This window comes from Triticum urartu, chromosome 3 (genome assembly GCF_003073215.2).
Source record: "Triticum urartu cultivar G1812 chromosome 3, Tu2.1, whole genome shotgun sequence".
Taxonomy (NCBI): Eukaryota; Viridiplantae; Streptophyta; class Magnoliopsida; order Poales; family Poaceae; genus Triticum; species Triticum urartu.
The window spans coordinates 580738493-580761387 of NC_053024.1; the positions used below are offsets into that span (position 1 = coordinate 580738493).

Consider the following 22895-nt stretch of genomic DNA (forward strand, 5'->3'; position numbering starts at 1 on the left):
CGGATCACGCCGGTATACAACAAGGACGGAGGAATGGAGTGAGAAAAGCGGGACTCCGGGTGAGTTTTTTGTGCGGGCGGGGGTGTCGGAGTCCGACGTGCCGCAAACCTCCTCAAGATTTGTTTCTAGCGTTCAAATTTGCTTCTAGTAATTCGCAAGAATTCAAACATACATACGGGGCGTTGAAGGGCTTAAAGTGTCCGGACATTTATGGGTGGTTTGATGCACGTGGTTAGATGCCCTGGTCTGTACCACTCCCAGGATCCAAGTAGCACTTGGCAGTGGGAAAGTCGCCTTCTGAATTCTTCAGGGAGAGGGGGGAGCGCTCGCAGGCAGGACCAGGTCCCCTATTCTTCGCTTTCAACGCCAGTGCACCTACCGAATGAATTCACTCGTTGCTCTAACGCGCCCGTCAACGCGGGGGTTTGGAAGCAGCGATCCGCGCTCCGCCTCCGGCTCCGGCCCCTTCCTAAACGTGTGGCGTGGCCTTCCTCTTATTTGGCCTCGTCGAGAATTGTCATCCTCACATCTCTTCTCCCCGCTGGCTGCTTCCGCGCTCGCTGTCACGGGAGCTGGAGGGAGACTTTTCTCCTGCTTCGCTTCCTCGCCCGGTCGTCCTGCTCCTACTGGTTGCTTGCTTGCTTTGGGATCCGCGTTGCAGAAAAGAAAATACGCAGAGCTATTTTATCTTCTTCGCTCTGCGCCCGTGGGAGATCGGGCTGCGAATGATCAGCGAGCGGTGGACGAAGAGACGAGGAATCTGAGACTGAGAATTTGACCGGCATCGATCGAGGTAAACCCTCCATCAGTTCTTGGTCCTGCTCATGAATTCTTGCCGACTAGGGTAGGTTGGATAACAGAGGACGCGATCATGTAGAAATCTCGATGCATATGGGGGATGGTGGTCTCTCCAACCCTAGCTGCCCACTGATTCGACATGCCAGATGCTATGATTGCTAACCCAACTCGTTTCCTGCAGCTCGTGTCGTGAGAAGAGGAGGCCGGAGACGACGGGGGCCATGGAGAGCGAGCAGGTGAAGCGGCGGTTCGGGCGGTGCCCCTACTGCCGCGCCATGATCTACCAGGACCCGCAGGCCGTCATCTACTACTGCAGCAAGTGCCGCACGCCCATCCGAGGCAAGAACCCGGAGCCCACGGACGACACCGAGTACTCGCTGGCGCAGCTCGAGATCCTCTCCTTCGACACCATGTCCACCTACTCCGACGAGACGGATCCGCCCAATGGCGGAGACCTCGAGCCGGGCAGCCGGGACAACGGGGTCGCGTCCTCCTCGTCCGCGTACCGGCCCTACAGCGCGATCAGGACCGGTCCAAGGAGCGGCGATCTGGGCCGGCACGACGAAGCGGATCAGGTTCGGCGAAGCGGGTCGCCGCTCCACAGCCGCGTGAGCGAGCTCCGGCCGGCGTCCCGGAGGACCAGGCGGCCGGCGAGCGCTGACCTCGACGCGCCCAAGGACGGAGGCGGCGAGTTCGACGTGCCGCGGACGAGGTCGGCCTCGTCCTACGGCCGCCTGGCGTCGCCGCTCAACTCGCAGGAACTCGAGGCGGCGATGGGCATGGTGGGGGATGGACCGGCCGCTGGTGTGGCCTCGAGATCGCCGCTGGCTGACCCGGGGTTCCAGCAGAACCTCCTGCACGCTCTCGAGAACCTCCGGAAGCTCATCGTGGCCGTCGAGGAGCCGCTCAGAGTCGACGCGCCCCGGCTCGCTCCTGGTGTGCCTCCCAAGAGCGCGCCTGGCAGCAACAGCGCCCCTCAGAAAGTCACGCGGCGCGACTCCCGCATCCTGCGCCGCCTCGAGTCGCAGCTCGCCCAGGCATTGCCGGCCACCGACAGCGGCCGGCGCCTTCGCAAGCCCAACACCTCGTCGTCATTGTCTTCGTGGATGTCTGCGTCGGCGTCGGCATTGGCACCGGTGTCGGAACCGGCATCGGCATCGAGCAGCCGGCGCGGGGCGTCGGCGAGGCACCTAATCTGCCGCCCGGTCATGGGCGGCACGCCGTTCGTCCTCTGCGACAAGTGCGAGGAGATACTGCTGCTACCGGCCGGCCTATCTGTAGACAAATTCGCCAGGCTGCAGTGCGGCGGCTGCGACGAAATGCTCGAGGTGACGCTGCCGGCGAGGGGCGGCGGCTCGACGACGGACCGGCCGAGGAAGATATTCTCCGCGCCGCAGCCAGCTGGTTTTGGCGCCGACGACGCGGAGGAGCAGAACACGCGTGCAACTGCGAGGAGCCGTTTGAGCGGCGAGCAGCTACGGCAGGGCCCCGACCATGGGCTACTCCACCACGTGCTCGGCTACAGCTCGGTGAGCTCGGTTCTCCGGAGCCGTCGGTACGACGACGAGGACAGCTGAGCAAACATTTGCCTTCCGCTTCTCCTGGCGCGTAAAGATGCAATTGAATTGTGGATATTTACAACCATTCTTCATTTTTTTGTTATTGTGTAAGAGATCTGATTCTTTTGGGGCGATGAGGAGGATGAGTAGTTTTTCTCTCTTCTTTTTTGGAAGCCAGGATGAATAGTTATTTGATTCATCAAAATACTGCTATTTTAGTGTACATACTACTAAATCAAACTGGGGGGGTTCCATTGCATTGCACCAAACCAACACCAGGTCCTAGGAGGCGCGCACTCGCCCCGCGTCGTCTCCTCTGGAGGCGACTCGGGCGGACCCCCGACCCCCGCCGCCGAAGCCCACCCCCTCCTCCCGCTCCTCCCTCGCCGCCGCCGGCACACGTCACTGGGCAAAGCCCGCTGGCAGCTGGCGGCGGCGGGACCAACCCTTTTTATCCGCGCGGGGAGCTCCTGGCGGCTGGCGGCTGCTGGATCTCGCGGTGGTGCGCGGCGGTTGTCCGGCTAGGCGGGCTCTCGAGTTGCGGCGGCTCGGGGTTTGCCGGTGTTGGCTGCTGGGCGGCCCGTGCGGTGGAGCCGGGCTCGCCCTGGGTTGGTGCGGGCGCGCGTACATCTGGCCCAGATTTGGTGGGTTTGCGTGGCTCCAGATCTGGGCGAGCGACCGCGTCCTACGGCCTCCCTCCCGCCATCCTGCGCTTCTGCGCCGATGGTGCCTGCTGCCGGCTCCGGCTGGTCCAGCTCATGTGAGGGTGGAGGTGGAGGGGGTCCCAGGCTTCATGGCGGCGGCTCTTGCGGCCCCTCTTCTCGTGGCGCAGTGGGGGTGCTCCTCTCCCCTCCCAGGGCCTGCTGCGGCGGCCAGAGGTGACCCGGTCTTCGGATTTTGAGGCGAGGCGTTCGTGTTTGGCTCCGGGTGAAAACCTTGTAGAGACCTCGGTCGATGCCGGTGACGCGCGATGCTTTTTGGTGTCGTTCTCCTCCCTGTAGGCGCGTTCCTGAGGAGTCCAATTCACCCAAATCCCTCGAGTCTGGGGTCTCCGGGCGAAAGTCCATGATCTGGTTTGCTGGATCGGGCGACGACGGCGTCGTGTACGTCGCTACCTCCTTGGAGGCGTCGTCTTGGAGACATTGACTGTGGGTGGTAACCGACGGCTTATGTGGTTGGTTGGCGGTGGTGGGTGGCTGATGGTGGTGGTAGTGCGGCCGGTTTGGGGTCGACGGTGGTTGGAGCCCCTCTTTGGCGGTGTTCTTCTTGTGTTCTTGCTCCTGCGCTTTTTGGTGCGTCTCTGCTTGGCGATGTCAAGCGACTTCGCCGGTGGCACACAGGTGTCGTGGCGTCATCTCGGCCCCTCGTGATTGTTCAATTGCACCCCCGACGCAGGTGGTGTCGTGGCGTTGTGCAGTCTTGGTTGCGTGCTGCCTTCGAGTGCGTCGACGGTACAGTGTCATGGTTTTGTCTGCTTGGCGATGCCGACTTTGCCTGCGGTACACAGGCGCCGTGGCGTCGTCTCATCCTCGCGTGACCGTTCGAATGCACCCCCGACGCAGGTGGTGTCGTGGCGTTGTGCAGTCTTGGTTGCGTGATGCCTCCGATTGCGTCGATGGTGCAGTGCCTTGGCTTGGTCTCGGCTGGCCAATGCCGTCCGATCTCACTGGTGGTGCTCTGTGTTGTGTCGGGGCGTGTTTTCCCTCTTTGTTCTCCCCTGTCTATTTGTTGTGGCGTGTGCTGTTTTCGCTTTATCTCTTCTCCTCCTGTGCCCCCCTGTAATTCCGGTTCGCTTGAACCCATCCCGCAAAAGGCTGCGAAGCCTTATAGGCAATTTGAATACAATTCAGGTGGGGGAGTTCTCTCCCTCCCTGGTGACCTTCAAAAAAAAATCAAACTTGAAAAGTTATATGAGATTTGTCTCTATACACGGTGTGGAGATTACAAATTATCCCCTTTTAGGTACTCCCTCTATGAACAAATGCAGAACGTTTTAGAGCAATAAGGGCTAATTCTTTTGGGCGGCTTTAAAAATAAATTGTCTCTCTTCAGCTTAAAAAATAGGGAAGTGCTATGCGTCGGCCGGCGGTTCTTTTTAAAAGATCCACCGTCTCGCGAGCCGTCCGATATAAGATGCTCAACATACTATCTCATTTCGCAACAAGAGTGTTGTTTTAGAAACAACAGTGACTATTGCAACAAAGAGCTTGGTTTCAGGAACATCAGTGACGATTGCAAAAAGAGCTTTGTTTCACAAACATTGATGACGTTGTCAAAAGTATCTCTGTATATGGTTCCTCTTTGCAACAAGAGCATTGTTTCAGAAACACAGCTTTGTTCAGAAAACATGCTCTGCTGAAGGAGCACCGTGAGCCGCTGCCGTTGCAGGTCCTTGCTATGATGCTCGCCGTCAACCCCATCGGACCTCGACGAGACGAGCCCCCGCCGCTCCCGGGCGTCCCCACCTCCGACCCGCGGCTCATCCTCGTCGAATCCGACAAGATCCGGCTGGAATCCTTGCCATCGTCGCCTTCCTAGCCGCATGTGTCGCCACCCCTCGCGGCTCCCGGACGTCCCTGCCTCCTGCCCGCGCCCCATCCTCGTCGGATCCGACGAGATTCCTCGCCTCCATAGCCCTCCAGCCGCAAGTCACCGCCGCTGCAAAAAAGGGCCAGGAAGTTGCAAATTCTCCTTTCTGAAACAATTGCTCAGTTGCAGAAATGGTGTGTACACAGAGGTGGGAGTGGGGTTGCTCTCGGCCGTCTGATCAGCTGACGATCTGACGGACGGACTGCGCGATCCGCCGGTTGAAGGTAAGCTTTTCCCTAAAAAATAAGCCGTCCTCTAAATTCGTTGAGACTTCTAAATTAGTTATCCATCACTAGTTTAGAAGCCTCAGTGAATAAGAGACACAGCTGGGGAGGAGGCGACTTATTTCTTAAGTTGCCCGAAGAACTGGCCCTACATAATACCCCCTCTGTAAAGAAATATAAAAGCGTTCGACTGCTTTTGTAACTAAATATATAATAGTCTACTATCTTTGTAACTAAATATAAGACATCTTTGGCTCTGGGGTGCAAATGCTCCCTAATGAACAATAAATTCAAAATAAATAGCAAATAAAATTTTAAAATTCTGATTTTTTAGATGTTCTTGTTAGGTAACAAGCGTGCTTGACAATTTTCATGCGAAACGGGATGATGGTGCTTCGTCGGTGAAAAAGACAAAAATAAGTGTAACATTTGAAGGTAACATTTGTCGTTCGACTTTATTTTTTTTCATTTATCAAAATACTTAAGCTTTCCTTCAAAAAACTTGCAGGTAGCATTTTGGTGTGACAACGGACACATTTATCTTTTTAAAAATTTGACATTTGCAAAAAAACATTTTTGACAGGCAGGAGCATATGCTCCCAACAGCCGAATTGGATTTCCGGTTTTTGTAGTTCATCTTATATTTAGTTACAGAGGATTTTTAACGGTACCATCTCTCTCTCTCTGTGCGCGCGCCTCATGGTTTCTTCTTTCCTCTTCGTGTCGGCGTGCATATGGTCGTTGCAAATTTCTCTAACGAAACCTACAAAGTTTGTTTTCCCTTTTGCAACACTCATTCCTCAACCCGAACTGTCATCAAGGTCTCCTCAACATCGCTGTCTCAGCCCCACTCATCTCTTTCGCTCGACGGTTTATCGACAATTAGAGGAGTGGAAATCCACCCCTTTCAATTTTTGTAGGTCTAGTAGGTTCTTATTTTCCTTCGGCGAGGTGGTGTTTGCGATGCCACGTTGGAATAGGATCGACGCCTACGAGAGGCATATGCAAGTGGATGTTGTCAAATATACTGGCTCTCTTCAGTCGGAGCAACTGGCTTGCATATTCTTTCTAGTTGTTTTGTGGCACGGCCCGGTTTCTCCAACATTCTAGACAGATGTTGAAGTATTGCAAGCCTGCGCTGCATTGGGTAGTGCCCTAACTGATATTTCTTCAACAGTTGCTACATCTTGTTTCTGCCGCCAGTGATTATTGAGGTCTTCAAATCCTAATATAACGAGGCGTTTGCAGGTGTCTCTTTCTCCTGATGTCAGTTAAGTTTATTCTCAAGTTCCGGTGGACGACGTATAGTGGAAGGAAGGACAATGTAATTTTCGATGTAATGTATTTTTTGTTGGTCGTTTTGTGTCATATCGTATTTCATTTTAATGTGTATTGTTTCGCTTCATAATTCTCGAATGCTCCTTCATCCACAAATGTAACATGTTTTGCATATTTTAATATGGACTACAGATAGACCGAAATAAATGAACAAACACACTAAACGTATCTTTCTCTGGAAAATGTGTTTTCTTTAGTATGGTGAGTTACTTATTTAACAATGCCAGGAGTTTTTTTTTTCACATCATCGTCTGATCCTCTCGCTAGACCTTTTTTTTTGAACGTCTCGCTAGACCTCTCCCCTGTTCACTTGGCAGCACTAAAGAATGAACATCTCTGTCTGGGTGAGATTTATCTTGAAAATATAGATCGAACCGTTTGCATGCTTAGAATCAAGCCTTCACGTTTGATTCAGTACCAAAACATGCAGAAGCATACAGCCGTGGATGTCATTTGGAAATAAGGATGAGAATGATGCTTTGATGCATCGGTCGTATGCACTAAAAATTGAAAGAACTGTTTTTTTCTAAATTGCCTATATACTTAGCGAGGGCAATTTCTTGAAAGCCATGTTCAAGAGCTCACCATCATCTTTGAAACCATGACACCTATTGAAAGTATACTTGAAAATTATTTTATGGGCTCAAATTACATTATTGGGCCATCATTGTTACTGGTTAAACACCTCAGCTCATTCAAGATGGCATTTTCTTGCATTTTCTTGATGGCATTTTTCTCTTAAAAAAGGTTGTTTTTTTACTTTCCTTCAAGATGGCATTTTCTTGGTGCTTCTGCATCTGCTCCTTCAAAGATTTTACTTGGTCCTTCTTCTGCATCTCCTCCTTCAAAGATTTTACTTGATCCTTCAAGATGGCATTTTCTTGGTCCTTATGTATCTGCTCCTTCAACGACGCAATCTCTTGCATCTGAGTCTGCATCTGCTCCTTCAAGGCAGCTTTCTCCTCTATCATCTTCTGCAGCTGCTCCTTCAGGACAGCTTCGTCTTGCATCTTCTGCTGAAGCTGCTCTTTCTGACTGGTGTGTTCCCTAACTGTGTTTTCGGCCGCGGTGATCAACTCTGAAGCCATTCGAGATTGTTCCACGAGCTTGTTAATCTGAAACAAGAAACAAACTAAGCATAGGGTGCAAAAGCCGGACCTCTATCTGTGAGATGTACTCCATATATGTAAGACGTACTGTTTGCAGAAACCGTTCAAGATTATCCAACCCTCCAGCAACGCGGTCGTGGGCTGTCCTCAGTTCATTCACACACTCACGCGTTAACAGCCCCATCGTCGCAACCTGCATAGCCAGAATTATAAATTGGACCGTTTTCAGTTGATTACAAACTCAAGCGTTAGCAGCTCCATCGCCACGTACTGATCGGGAGGCGGCGGCGATGGGCGGGAACGATCGGATCGGGAGGAGGAGGGGGTCGTGGGGGAGGGAGGGTCAGGGTCAGGATCGATATATACTGTTGTTTTCGGAACATATACCAAAATATGGACTGGGCCAGGGCCCAACCTGACCCTCCCTCCCTTTCCGCCAGCGACCAGTGGTGATTTTTCTTTTTCTTTTCTGAAACTAACACAAAAACGATGAACTCTTCAGAGCTACTCCGGCATGCTAAAGAAACACCCGAAGCCCAATTGGACATCGGGCAGAAGAACGAACCCGCAGGGCAATATCAATCCTTTAACCCTGGGCAAATAAGCAAGTAGGACGGACGTGGAGGAGGCGGCCGCGGCGCAAGGGAAGGTCGTTCGGCCGACGAGTTGGCCCGGAGACAATGTGGCCTTCTAGCCCCGCTCCTGTCGGACTAAATATGTGTGCGTGGTTGACGAGAGCCAAAACGTAAAGGCAGTGAATACATTTTTTTTAGGCAATCAGCGAAACTTTATTAAGACGTCACCATGATTACAGGGACGAAATGGAGGTCCCCAGGGTGGCCTAACCAAACATGGCGGCCAAGTCTCCGTCGAAGTGCATGTCTCGCTAGATTGTGAGTTTCGAAATTCGAGCTCCTAAACTCATGAACAAAATTACATAGAACAAAAGACTTAGCATACTCCCTAATCTCTAGCACAATTGCTTCATATTCTGCTTCACTATTTCTCTTGATATCATCTATCGCCACCGAACAGTTTGAGGCCACCTGTATAGCAGAAACGTTCAAATCTTCCGCCAGTGCCAACGCTTCCCTCACCGCTAGCGCCTCCAGCGTAGTTGGGTCGATTATACCTCTGAAAACTATCACCGAGGCATCCTGGAAACTGCCGCCCCTATCTCTGCAAACTGCACCCACTGCTCCTATTCCCCTCTGTGGTGCCACCGCAGCATCAACGTTGAGCTTCATTGTGTTCTCTTGTGGCGGTATCCACTGTCTCGGCCGGGGCTGTCTCAATGGAATGTGATGCAGATTCGGTTTCCTTGTGATTTGAAGGTCATTCCAATAAGACTGGATAAGAAGATGAGTCGACATGGGACGCCGGAAGATATCTTCATAAACTGCTTTCCTCCTTGCTCCCCACACGGCCCAAAGAGTGATTGACATTTGAATTAGCTGTTCATAAGACAGCGTGTCTATCATCTTGAAAAACCAGTCTTTGGCGTTGTCACTATCACACTGGATCATTTTTTCCACCATATCCTCCTCCGCCAAGGCCCAAACACTTCTGGCCATAGAACAGTTTAAGAGTGCGTGTCTCCAAGAGTCGGCAGCCCCGCACAATTTACATGCCCAGATGTGGCCATATTTCGATGCTGAAGGAGATCCGCCGTGGGTGTGGAGCATCTCGCAAAACGCCACAAGAACATCTTGATTTTGGATGGAACCTCTATCTTCCAGAGCTTCGTCCATTCACTTGCTTGTTGCTCCTCTGTTGACGAGCCCTCCACCTCATATAACCAGTTTTCTCTCGTGATTTTTGTATGCAAAATCATTCTGTACGCCGACTTTACTGAAAACATCCCCCTCGTCTCCGCACTCCATGCCCAAAAATCATCAATAGATCTTGTGCATAGCGGGATGGAAAGGATAACCTCCGCATCTATTGGTAAGAACACCTGGCGGATGAACTCCTCGTTCCACGATGCTGTTGCTGTATTGATTAGCTCAGAAACCATTATAGGAGGGTTCATCACCAAAGAGGTAATCGGCCTGAGCACACCTTTGCGAGGGAGCCAGTTATGTCTCCATATCTCCGTTGAAGTGCCATTGCCAATTCTCCTTAGTATGCCCTGCCGCATGACATCTCGTCCATCCAAAATTGCGCGCCAAATCTGCGATGGTCGGCTCCCTAATTCAGCCTCAAGGATCGTGCCATCTGGGTAATATGCAGCCTTTAAGATACGTGCACTTAGTGATGTTGGATCGCTCAGCAGCCTCCACGCCTGTCTTGCCAGTAAGGCAAGATTAAAAATTTCCATATCCCTGAACCCGAGCCCCCCAAGATATTTCGGCCGCACCATGATATCCCATGCAACCCAGCTGGGCTTGCGCTTCCCTGCTTTGCTTCCCCACCAGAACTGGCGGATTATGGACGTAATATTCTCGCAAAGACCCCGGGGTAACCTGAAACACGCCATGGAGTGTTGGAAATATGCCCTAGAGGCAATAATAAAATGATTATTATATTTCTTTGTTCATGATAATTGTCTATTATTCATGCTATAATTGTATTATCCGGAAATCGTAATACATGTGTGAATACATAGACCATAATGTGTCCCTAGTGAGCCTCTAGTTTACTAGCTCGTTGATCAACAAATAGTCATGGTTTCCTGGCTATGGACATGGGGATGTCATTGATAACGGGATCACATCATTAGGAGAATGATGTGATGGACAAGACCCAATCCTAAACATAGCACAAGATCGTATAGTTCGTTTGCTAGAGTTTTTCGAATGTCAAGTATCTTTTCCTTAGACCATGAGATCGTGTAACTCCCGGATACCGTAGGAGTGCTTTGGGTGTACCAAACGTCACAACGTAACTGGGTGACTATAAAGGTATACTACAGGTATCTCCGAAAGTGTCTGTTGGGTTGACACGGATCAAGACTGGGATTTGTCACTCCGTATGACGGAGAGGTATCTCTGGGCCCACTCGGTAATGCATCATCATAATGAGCTCAAAGTGACCAAGTGTCTGGTCACGGGATCATGCATTACGGTACGAGTAAAGTGACTTGCCGGTAACGAGATTGAACGAGGTATTGGGATACCGACGATCAAATCTCGGGCAAGTAACGTACTGATTGACAAAGGGAATTGTATACGGGGTTGCGTGAATCCTCGACATCGTGGTTCATTCGATGAGATCATCGAGGAGCATGTGGGAGCCAACATGGGTATCTAGATCCCGCTGTTGATTATTGACCGGAGAGCCATCTCGGTTATGTCTACATGTCTCCCGAACCCGTAGGGTCTACACACTTAAGGTTCGGTGATGCTAGGGTTGTAGAGATATGTATATGCAGTAACCCGAAAGTCGTTCGGAGTCCCGGATGAGATCCCGTATGTCACGAGGAGTTCCGGAATGGTCCGGAGATAAAGAATTATATATAGGAAGTGCTATTTCGGCCATCGGGACAAGTTTCGGGGTCACCGGTATTGTACCGGGACCACCGGAAGGGTCCCGGGGGTCCACCGGGTGGGGCCACCTATCCCTAAGGGCCCCATGGGCTGAAGTGGGAGGGGAACCAGCCCCTAGTGGGCTGGTGCGCCCTCCCTTGGGCCTTCCCCCTGCGCCTAGGGTTGGGAACCCTAGGGTGGGGGGCACCCCACTTGCCTTGGGGGGCACTCCACCCCCCCTTGGCCGCCGCCCCTTGGGAGATTGGATCTCCAGGGCCGCCCCCCATGGGGACCCTATATATAGAGGGGGGAGGGAGGGCAGCCGCACCCATGCCTTTGGTGCCTCCCTCTCCCTCTCCAACACCTCTTCCTCCTCCATAGAGCTTGGCGAAGCCCTGCCGGAGTACTGTTGCATCCACCACCATGCCGTCGTGTTGCTGGATCTTCATCAACCTCTCCTTTCCCCTTGCTGGATCAAGAAGGAGGAGACGTCACGCTGACCGTACATGTGTTGAACGCGAAGGTGCCGTCCGTTCGGCGCTAGGATCTCCGGTGATTTGGATCACGTCGAGTGCGACTCCCTCATCCCCGTTCTTTGAACGCTTCCGCTCGCGATCTACAAAGGTATGTAGATGCATCCGATCACTCGTTGCTAGATGAACTCATAGATGGATCTTGGTGAAACCGTAGGAATTTTTTTGTTTTCTGCAACGTTCCCCAACAGTGGCATCATGAGCTAGGTCTATGCGTAGTTCTCTTTGCACGAGTAGAACACAATTTGTTGTGGGCGTAGATGTTGTCAACTTTCTTGCCGCTACTAGTCTTATTTTGCTTCAGCGGTATTGTGGGATGAAGCGGCCCGGACCGACCTTACACGTACGCTTACGTGAGACTGGTTCCACCGACTGACATGCACTAGTTGCATAAGGTGGCTAGCGGGTGTCTGTCTCTCCCACTTTAGTTGGAGCGGATTCGATGAAAAGGGTCCTTATGAAGGATAAATATAAGTTGACAAATCACGTTGTGGCTTTTACGTACGTAAGAAAACGTTCTTGCTAGAACCCTATTGCAGCCACGTAAAACTTGCAACAACAATTAGAGGACGTCTAACTTGTTTTTGCAGCAAGTGCTTTGTGATGTGATATGGCCAAAGTTGTGATGAATGATGAATAATATATATGTGATGTATGAGATCATGTTCTTGTAATAGGAATCACGACTTGCATGTCGATGAGTATGACAACCGGCAGGAGCCATAGGAGTTGTCTTTATTTTTGTATGACCTGCGTGTCATTGAGAAACGCCATGTAAATTGCTTTACTTTATTGCTAAACGTGTTAGCCATAGTAGTAGAAGTAATAGTTGGCGAGCAACTTCATGGAGACACGATGATGGAGATCATGATGATGGAGATCATGGTGTCATGCCGGTGACAAGATGATCATGGAGCCCCAAGATGGAGATCAAAGGAGCTATGTGATATTGGCCATATCATGTCACTATTATTATTTGATTGCATGTGATGTTTATCATGTTTTTGCATCTTGTTTACTTAGAACGACGGTAGTAAATAAGATGATCCCTCATAATAATTTCAATAAAGTGTTCCCCCTAACTGTGCACCGTTGCGACAATTCGTTGTTTCGAAGCACCACGTGATGATCGGGTGTGATAGATTCCAACGTTCACATACAACGGGTGTAAGACAGATTTACACATGCAAACACTTAGGTTGACTTGACGAGCCTAGCATGTACAGACATGGCCTCGGAACACAGAAGACCGAAAGGTCGAGCATGAGTCGTATAGAAGATACGATCAACATGAAGATGTTCACCGATGTTGACTAGTCCGTCTCACGTGATGATCGGACACAACCTAGTTAACTCGGATCATGTTATACTTAGATGACTGGAGGGCTGTCTATCTAAGTGGGAGTTAATTGAATAATTTGATTACATGAACTTAATTATCATGAACTTAGTCTAAAAATCTTTACAATATGTCTTGTAGATCAAATGGCCAACGTTGTCCTCAACTTCAACGCGTTCCTAGAGAAAACCAAGCTGAAAGACGATGGCAGCAACTATACGGACTGGGTCCAGAACCTGAGGATCATCCTCATAGCTGCCAAGAAAGATTATGTCCTAGAAGCTCCGCTAGGTGACGCACCCGTCCCACAGAACCAAGACGTTATGAACGCTTGGCAGACACGTGCTGATGATTACTCCCTCGTTCAGTGTGGCATGCTTTACAGCTTAGAACCGGGGCTCCAAAAGCGTTTTGAGCGACACGGAGCATATGAGATGTTCGAAGAGCTGAAAATGGTTTTACAAGCTCATGTCCGGGTCGAGAGATATGAAGTCTCCGACAAGTTCTTCAGCTGTAAGATGGAGGAAAGTAGTTTTGTCAGTGAGCACATACTCACTATGTCTGGATTACATAACCGCTTAACTCAGCTAGGAGTTAATCTCCCGGATGACGCGGTCATTGACAGAATCCTTCAGTCGCTTCCACCGAGCTACAAGAGCTTTGTGATGAACTTCAATATGCAGGGGATGGAAAAGACCATTCCTGAGGTATTTCCAATGCTGAAATCAGCAGAGGTAGAAGTCAAAAAGGAACATCAAGTGTTGATGGTGAATAAAACCACTAAGTTCAAGAAAGGCAAGGGTAAGAAAAACTTCAAGAAGGACGGCAAGGGAGTTGCCGCGCCCGGCAAGCAAGCTGCCGGGAAGAAGCCAAAGAATGGACCCAAGCCCGAGACTGAGTGCTTTTATTGCAAGGAAAGTGGTCACTGGAAGCAGAACTGCCCCAAATACTTACCGGACAAGAAGGCCGGCAAAACGAAAGGTATATGTGATATACATGTAATTGATGTGTACCTTACCAGTACTCATAGTGGCTCCTGGGTATTTGATACTAGTGCAGTTGCTCACATTTGTAACTCAAAGCAGGAGCTGCGGAATATGCGGAGACTGGCGAAGGACGAGGTGACGATGCGCGTCGGGAATGGTTCCAAGGTCGATGTGATCGCCGTCGGCACGCTACCTCTACATTTACCTACAGGATTAGTTTTGAACCTCAATAATTTTTATTTGGTGCCAAGTTTGAGCATGAACATTGTTTCAGGATCTCGTTTAATACGAGATGGCTACTCATTTAAATCCAAGAATAATGGTTGTTCTATTTATATGAGAGATATGTTTTATGGTCATGCTCCGATGGTGAATGGTTTATTCTTAATGAATCTCGAGTGTAATGCTACACATATTCATAGTGTGAATGCCAAAAGATGTAAGGTTGATAACGATAGTCCCACATACTTGTGGCATTGCCGCCTTGGTCACATAGGTGTCAAACGCATGAAGAAGCTCCATGCAGATGGACTTTTAGAGTCTCTTGATTACGAATCATTTGACACGTGCGAACCATGCCCCATGGGTAAATGACCAAGACTCCGTTCTCAGGAACAATGGAGCGAGCAACCAACTTATTGAAAATCATACATACTGATGTGTGCGGTCCAATGAGTGTTGAGGATCGCGGTGGCTATCGTTATGTTCTCACCCTCACTGATGACTTGAGTAGATATGGGTATGTCTACTTAATGAAACACAAGTCTGAGACCTTTGAAAGGTTCAAGGAATTTCAGAGTGAGGTTGAGAATCAACGTGACAGGAAAATCAAGTTCCTGCGATCAGATCGTGGAGGAGAATACTTGAGTCACGAATTTGGCACACACTTAAGAAAATGTGGAATAGTTTCACAACTCACGCCGCCTGGAACACCTCAGCGTAATGGTGTGTCCGAACGTCGTAATCGCACTCTATTAGATATGGTGCGATCTATGATGTCTCTTACCGATTTACCGCTATCATTTTGGGGCTATGCTTTAGAGACTGCCGCATTCACTTTAAATAGGGCTCCGTCGAAATCCGTTGAGACGACACCGTATGAATTATGGTTTGGGAAGAAACCTAAGCTATCGTTTCTAAAAGTTTGGGGATGCGATGCTTATGTCAAGAAACTTCAACCTGAAAAGCTCGAACCCAAGTCGGAAAAATGCGTCTTCATAGGATACCCTAAAGAAACTATTGGGTATACCTTCTACCTCAGATCCGAAGGCAAGATCTTTGTTGCCAAGAATGGATCCTTTCTAGAGAAGGAGTTTCTCTCGAAAGAAGTAAGTGGGAGGAAAGTAGAACTTGATGAAGTATTACCTCTTGAACCGGAAAGTGGCGCAACTCAGGAAAATGTTCCTGTGGTGCCTGCACCAATTAGAGAGGAAGTTAATGATGATGATCAAGATACTTCTGATCAAGATCCTACTGAACTTCGAAGGTCCACAAGGACACGTTCCGCACCAGAGTGGTACGACAACCCTGTCTTGGAAATCATGTTGTTAGACAACGGTGAACCTTCGAACTATGAAGAAGCGATGGCGGGCCCGGATTCCGACAAATGGCTGGAAGCCATGAAATCCGAGATAGGATCCATGTACGAAAACGAAGTATGGACTTTGACTAACTTGCCCGATGATCGGCGAGCCATAGAAAATAAATGGATCTTTAAGAAGAAGACAGACGCGGATGGTAATGTGACCATCTATAAAGCTAGGCTTGTCGCTAAGGGTTATCGACAAGTTCAAGGGGTTGACTACGATGAGACATTATCTCCCGTAGCAAAGCTGAAGTCCGTCCGAATCATGTTAGAAATTGCCGCATACTATGATTATGAGATATGGCAAATGGACGTCAAAACGGCATTCCTTAATGGTTATCTTAAGGAAGAACTGTATATGATGCAGCCGGAAGGTTTTGTCGATCCTAAGAATGCTGACAAGGTGTGCAAGCTCCAACACTCGATTTATGGGCTGGTGCAAGTATCTCGGAGTTGGAACATTCGCTTTGATGAGATGATCAAAGCATTTGGGTTTATGCAGACTTATGGAGAAGCCTGCGCTTACAAGAAAGTGAGTGGGAGCTCTGTAGCATTTCTCATATTATATGTAGATGACATAATTTTGATGGGAAATGATATAGAGCTTTTGGACAGCATTAAGGCCTACTTGAATAAGAGTTTTTCAATGAAGGACCTTGGAGAAGCTGCTTATATATTAGGCATCAAGATATATAGAGATAGATCAAGACGCCTCATAGGTCTTTCACAAAGCACATACCTTGATAAGATATTGAAGAAGTTCAGTATGGATCAGTCTAAGAATGGGTTCTTGCCTGTGTTGCAAGGTGTGAAATTGAGCTCAGCTCAATGTCCGACCACGGCAGAAGATATAGAAGAGATGAGTGTCATCCCCTATGCCTCAGCCATAGGTTCTATTATGTATGCCATGCTGTGTACCAGACCTGATGTAAACCTTGCCGTAAGTTTGGTAGGAAGATACCAAAGTAATCCCGGTAAGGAACACTGGACAGCGGTCAAGAATATCCCGAAGTACCTGAAAAGGACTAAGGACATATTTCTCGTTTATGGAGGTGACAAAGAGCTCGTCGTAAAGGGTTACATCGACGCTAGCTTCGACACAGATCTGGATGACTCTAAGTCACAAACCGGATCCGTGTATATTTTGAATGGTGGGGCAGTAAGTTGGTGCAGTTGCAAGCAAAGCGTTGTGGCGGGATCTACATGTGAAGCGGAGTACATGGCAGCCTCGGAGGCAGCACACGAAGCAGTCTGGGTGAAGGAGTTCATTACCGACCTAGGAGTCATACCCAATGCATCGGGCCCGATGACTCTCTTCTGTGACAACACTGGAGCTATTGCCCTTGCCAAGGAGCCCAGGTTTCACAGGAAGACCAGGCATATCAAGCGTCGCTTCAACTCCATTCGTGAAAGTGTTCAAAATGGAGACATAGAGATTTGTACAGTACATACGGACCTGAATGTAGCAGATCCGTTGACTAAACCTCTCCCTAGAGCAAAACATGATCAACACCAGAATTCCATGGGTGTTCGATTCATCACAATGTAACTAGATAATTGACTCTAGTGCAAGTGGGAGACTGTTGGAAATATGCCCTAGAGGCAATAATAAAATGATTATTATATTTCTTTGCTCATGATAATTGTCTATTATTCATGCTATATTTGTATTATCCGGAAATCGTAATACATGTGTGAATACATAGACCACAATGTGTCCCTAGTGAGCCTCTAGTTGACTAGCTCGTTGATCAACAGATAGTCATGGTTTCCTGGCTATGGACATGGGGATGTCATTGATAATGGGATCACATCATTAGGAGAATGATGTGATGGACAAGACCCAATCCTAAACATAGCACAAGATCGTATAGTTCGTTTGCTAGAGTTTTTCCAATGTCAAGTATCTTTTCCTTAGACCATGAGATCGTGTAACTCCTGGATACCGTAGGAGTGCTTTGGGTGTACCAAACGTCACAACGTAACTGGGTGACTATAAAGGTATACTACGGGTATCTCCGAAAGTGTCTGTTGGGTTGACACGGATCAAGACTGGGATTTGTCACTCCGTATGACGGAGAGGTATCTCTGGGCCCACTCGGTAATGCATCATCATAATGAGCTCAAAGTGACCAAGTGTTTGGTCACGGGATCATGCATTACGGTACGAGTAAAGTGACTTGCCGGTAACGAGATTGAACGAGGTATTGGGATACCAACGATCGAATCTCGGGCAAGTAACGTACCGATTGACAAAGGGAATTGTATACGGGGTTGCGTGAATCCTCGACATCGTGGTTCATCCGATGAGATCATCGAGGAGCATGTGGGAGCCAACATGGGTATCCAGATCCCGCTGTTGGTTATTGACCGGAGAGCCATCTCGGTTATGTCTACATGTCTCTTGAACCCGTAGGGTCTACACACTTAAGGTTCGGTGACGCTAGGGTTGTAGAGATATGTATATGCAGTAACCCGAAAGTTGTTCGGAGCCCCGGATGAGATCCCGGACATCACGAGGAGTTCTGGAATGGTCCGGAGGTAAAGAATTATATATAGGAAGTGCTGTTTCGGCCATCAGGACAAGTTTCGGGGTCACCGGTATTGTACCGGGACCACCGGAAGGGTCCTGGGGGTCCACCGGGTGGGGCCACCTATCCCGGAGGGCCCCATGGGCTGAAGTGGGAGGGGAACCAGCCCCTAGTGGGCTGGTGCGCCCCCCCTTGGGCCTTCCCCCTGCGCCTAGGGTTGGGAACCCTAGGGTGGGGGGCGCCCCACTTGCCTTGGGGGGCACTCCACCCCCCTTGGCCGCCGCCCCTTGGGAGATTGGATCTCCAGGGCCGGCGCCCCCCCTGGGGACCCTATATATAGAGGGCGGGAGGGAGGGCAGCCACACCCATGCCTTTGGTGCCTCCCTCTCCCTCTCCAACACCTCTTCCTCCTCCATAGAGCTTGGCGAAGCCCTGCCGGAGTACTGCTGCATCCACCACCACGCCGTCGTGTTGCTGGATCTTCATCAACCTCTCCTTTCCCCTTGATGGATCAAGAAGGAGGAGACGTCACGCTAACCGTATGTGTGTTGAACGCGGAGGTGCCGTCCGTTCGGCGCTAGGATCTCCGGTGATTTGGATCACGTCGAGTACGACTCCCTCATCCCCGTTATTTGAACGCTTCCGCTCGCGATCTACAAAGGTATGTAGATGCATCCGATCATTCGTTGCTAGATGAACTCATAGATGGATCTTGGTGAAACCGTAGGAAATTTTTTGTTTTCTGCAACGTTCCCCAACATGGAGAACACGGGCAGAGCTTGGGCAACTGCCTTAATCAAAATCTCTTTACCAGCTAAAGATAAAAGTTTCTGCATCCACCCCTTGATTTTCTCCTAGACTCGGTCCCTGAGATATTTAAAAGTGCCCATCTTGGACTGCCCCACGTCCGTAGGCATGCCCAAGTATCTTTCACTCAGGGACTCATTCTGCACATTTAGAATGTTTTTGATTTGTTGCCTCATCTGTTGCAGACACCCTCTACTGAAGAAAAAGGCAGTGAATACATCTTTGACAAGACCCAGCCTCTCGCAATGTGGACCGTCGATAGACTAACCAGCTCGGATGCCATATGGTCCCATGTCAGCGACCTGGGCCTTGTTGGGCCTCCAACAGCTGACTAGCCCAGCCAGAAGACGCAAGAGATTATATGTATAGTGGGAGCCCCTCAAAAAAAATGTAGAGGTATTGATTTGCAACTAGGCTTGGATCAAAATGACGGCTTCGATCGAGGCTTGTGTTGGGTAGAGATGGTCTAAACGGCCAAATTCAGTGTTTTGACCCTTTTGGCAAAGTTATGCCGGATATGACACCGGTTTAAAAAAAATCAGGATTTGACATTTTTTCTACTGCCGGGGTCGATGACGGTAGGTTATCACATCCTACCACCGAGGTCCCTGGCGGTAGGGTTGACGGCAGAGGCAGACGATCATCGGTTGTTGCTGACGTGGCCAGAGTGTCTACCGCCAAAGAGGGCAGCAGTAGGTTGAAGTACCATATCGCCATAGTCTCTGTCGGTAGGCCTCAACCCCCCCCCCCCCAAAACCCTCACCTCAGGCATATATGTTCCTGAAACAGGGTTTTATTTTGTAGTAGGGTATACAACCCTGCCGCCAGCTACCTCGACAGTAGGTGTCGAAGAGGGGAAATTGGTTTTGTTCCTGAAACTGGATTTTCATTTGCGGTAGGGTACCCAAACCTACCGCTAGTCTCTTGATCTATCCCCTTTAAACTCTAATTCCTTTCCTGCAAAATTTGATCATTCAATATAAATATCATAACCTCACACATCATAATATCATCGGGAAATAAAATTAGTATCTCACACATCATAATATGCATCACATCTCGAAATAGTTCAACATACTCAACATTGCAAATAGGTTTACATGTCTAACATAGCAAATAGTTCAACAAATTCACGATAGCAAATACTTGAACATAGCCAACAAGTTCTCCTTCAGCTCAACACAAAGCGAGTAGTTCAACATGACCATATCACTTGGTCTTCCTCCCCCCTTGGCGGTACGCTCCTTGTTTCTCTTCAAGCAGGTCTCTTGCGTAATTGTTGTTGTATGACGAGAAGTACGCTCCCTCGGAACGGGGATGGACTCTTCCATTGCGTATTTGGTTGTTTCCTCATTTTTTCCTGGGTTGGCTAAGTGGGTGGTGGTCCGTCTTCCTCATCATACTCCTCCTCGTCATCCCCTTCTTCTTCTCCCTCGACTTGTTCCTCATCTCTTCCTCATCTTCCTCGTCCTCCTCAACAATGTGAGACGACGAGGCGGCATTGCTAGAGGAACCTCTGCCAGCATGGCTCGACGAAGCGAGGGTACGTGTCGAAGGTCCAGGAACATGCACATTAACCGAGCTAGCACACCCAAGCATGCCCACTAGCTTGCGACAATGGTTCCTGAACTTCTGCAATAACAAATAAACAAAAACATGATATGGATCAAGTTTATGGTTATGGATCTAGCAGTGACAAATACTATAGTATATTGTGATTATGCCTAGTATGCTCAAAGTGAGTGATAAAAACATGACATGGACCAGTGTTGTGGTTTGCTACTTCTTAGCTTGCGTTGGTTTTTCCCTTGAAGAGGAAATGGTTGATGTAACACAATAGAGGTAAGTATTTCCCTCAGTTAAGAACCAAGTTATCAATCCAGTATGAGAAGAACGCACAAATCACCAACACCTGCACAAACAATCAAACACTTGCACCCAACGCGATAAAGGGGTTGTTAATCCCTTCACGGTCACTTGCAAAGGTGAGATCTGATAGAGATAGATAAATAAAAGATAAAATATTTTTGGGTTTTTTGGTATATAGATATGAAAATAAAAGATTGCAAAATAGTAGATCGGAAAGTAATATGATGAAAAATAGACCCGGGGGCATAGGTTTCACTAGAGGCTTCTCTCGTGAAGGCAAATAATACGGTGGGTGAACAAATTACTGTCGAGCAATTGATAAAAAAGCGCAAAGTTATGATGATATCCAAGGCAATGATTATGCATATAGGCATTACGTCCGTGTCAAGTAGACCAACTCTTGCCTGCATCTACTACTATTACTCCACACATCGACCGCTATCCAGCATGCATCTAGAGTATTAAGTTCATAAAGAACGGAGTAACGTCTTAAGTAAGATAACATGATGTAGAGGAATTAATGATACGTCTCCGACAATTTATGAAGTATCCATGTCATGTTTACAACAATTCTATATGATTTTGGTATGATTTGATTAGAACTAACCCGGACTGACGTTGTTTTCAGCACAACTACCGTGGTGTTGTTTTTGTGCAGAAATAGAAGTTCTCAGAACGAGCTGAAAATTAACGGAGAATTTTTCTGGAAAATACAAAAAATACTGGAAGAAAAAGATGCGAAAGAAGAGTCCCGGGCTAACCACAAGGATGGAGGGCGCCCCCACCCCCCTAGGGCGCGCCCTCCGACCTTGTGATCACCTCATGGGGCCCCCTAACGTGAAACCGACGCCAACCCCTCCTATAAATCCTAAAAACCCCAGAACAGAAGAGAAATCGGAAATTCCGCCATCGTAAGCCTCTGTAGCCATGAAAAACCAATCTAGGTCCTCTCTGGCACCCTGCCGAAGGGGGCCATCATTACCGGTGGCCATGGATGAGGATCCAGGAGAGGCCATCATCGCCATGGAGGCCAAGGACCAGAGGGAGAACCTTTCCCCATCTAGGGGAAGGCCATGGAGGAGGAAGCACAAGGGGGAGATCCTCTCCCCCTCTCTCTCGGTGGCGCCGGAGTGCCATCGAGGGAACCATTGCCGCGGTGATCGTCTTCATCAACATCACCATCATCATCTCTTTTACGCGGTCCACTCTCCCGCACCCCGTTGTAATCCCCTACTTGAACATGGTGCTTTATGCCACATATTATGATCCAATGATGTGTTGCCGTCCTATGATGTTTTGAGTAGATTTCTTTTGTCCTTTGGGTTGATTGATGATATATATTGGTTTGAGTTGTATGTTTTACTTTGGTGTTGTCCTATGGTGCCTTCCGTGCCGCGCACACGTGGGGGATTCCCGTTGTAGGGTGTTGCAATACGTTAATGATTCGCTTATAGTGGGTTGCTAGAGTGGCATAAGTTTAAACCCGAGTAAGGGGGTTGTTGTGTATGGGATAAAGGGGACTTGATACTTTAATGCTATGGTTGGGTTTTACCTTAATGATCTTTAGTAGTTGTGGATGCTTGCTAGAGTTCCAATCATAAGTGCATATGATCCAATAAGAGAAAGTATGTTAGCTTATGCCTCTCCCTCATATGAAATTGCAATAATGATTACTGATCTTGTTAACAATTTCCTAGGACAATTCCGCACACCGACCCATCATTATTCCACACTCGCTATTTTTAATATATATTAATATATTCTAACTTTATGATAACAACACCTACTTTTATATTTTGTTTCTTCAATATCATGCAAAGTTATCCTCTTCATACCCACAACGTAGTTTTATTTATCGTTTCTAGTTGAAAGCAAACGTTCGGTGTACGTAGAGTCGTATCCGTGGCAGATAGGACTTGAGAGAATATTGATCTTACCTTTAGATCCTTGAGGGTTCGACACTCCATACTTATCATTTCCACCTTTGGAAATTGCTACGATGATTCCTTGCACTTGGGTATTATCAAGCTCTTTTCTGGCGCGGTTGCTGGGGAGCAATAGCGTGGGGTTGATATTTTCGTGTATGCTTGTTTGCTTTCTTCACTAAGTAGTTTTTGTTTCCCCTTTTGTTTTTGCTTAGTTGTGGGTGAAACAAACAAAA

At 48.7% G+C, this 22895-nt stretch overlaps 1 protein-coding gene across 1 annotated transcript; it reads left to right on the top strand.

Annotated features, from left to right (window-relative positions):
* Positions 1 to 415: 415 nt before the first annotated feature.
* On the top strand, positions 416 to 2580 carry LOC125545134. The gene is made up of 2 exons (XM_048709011.1): positions 416 to 793; positions 980 to 2580. Exon 2 carries the CDS (start codon positions 1020 to 1022, stop codon positions 2373 to 2375), a length of 1356 nt encoding a protein of 451 aa, XP_048564968.1. The 5' UTR covers positions 416 to 793; positions 980 to 1019; the 3' UTR covers positions 2376 to 2580.
* Positions 2581 to 22895: the final 20315 nt, after the last annotated feature.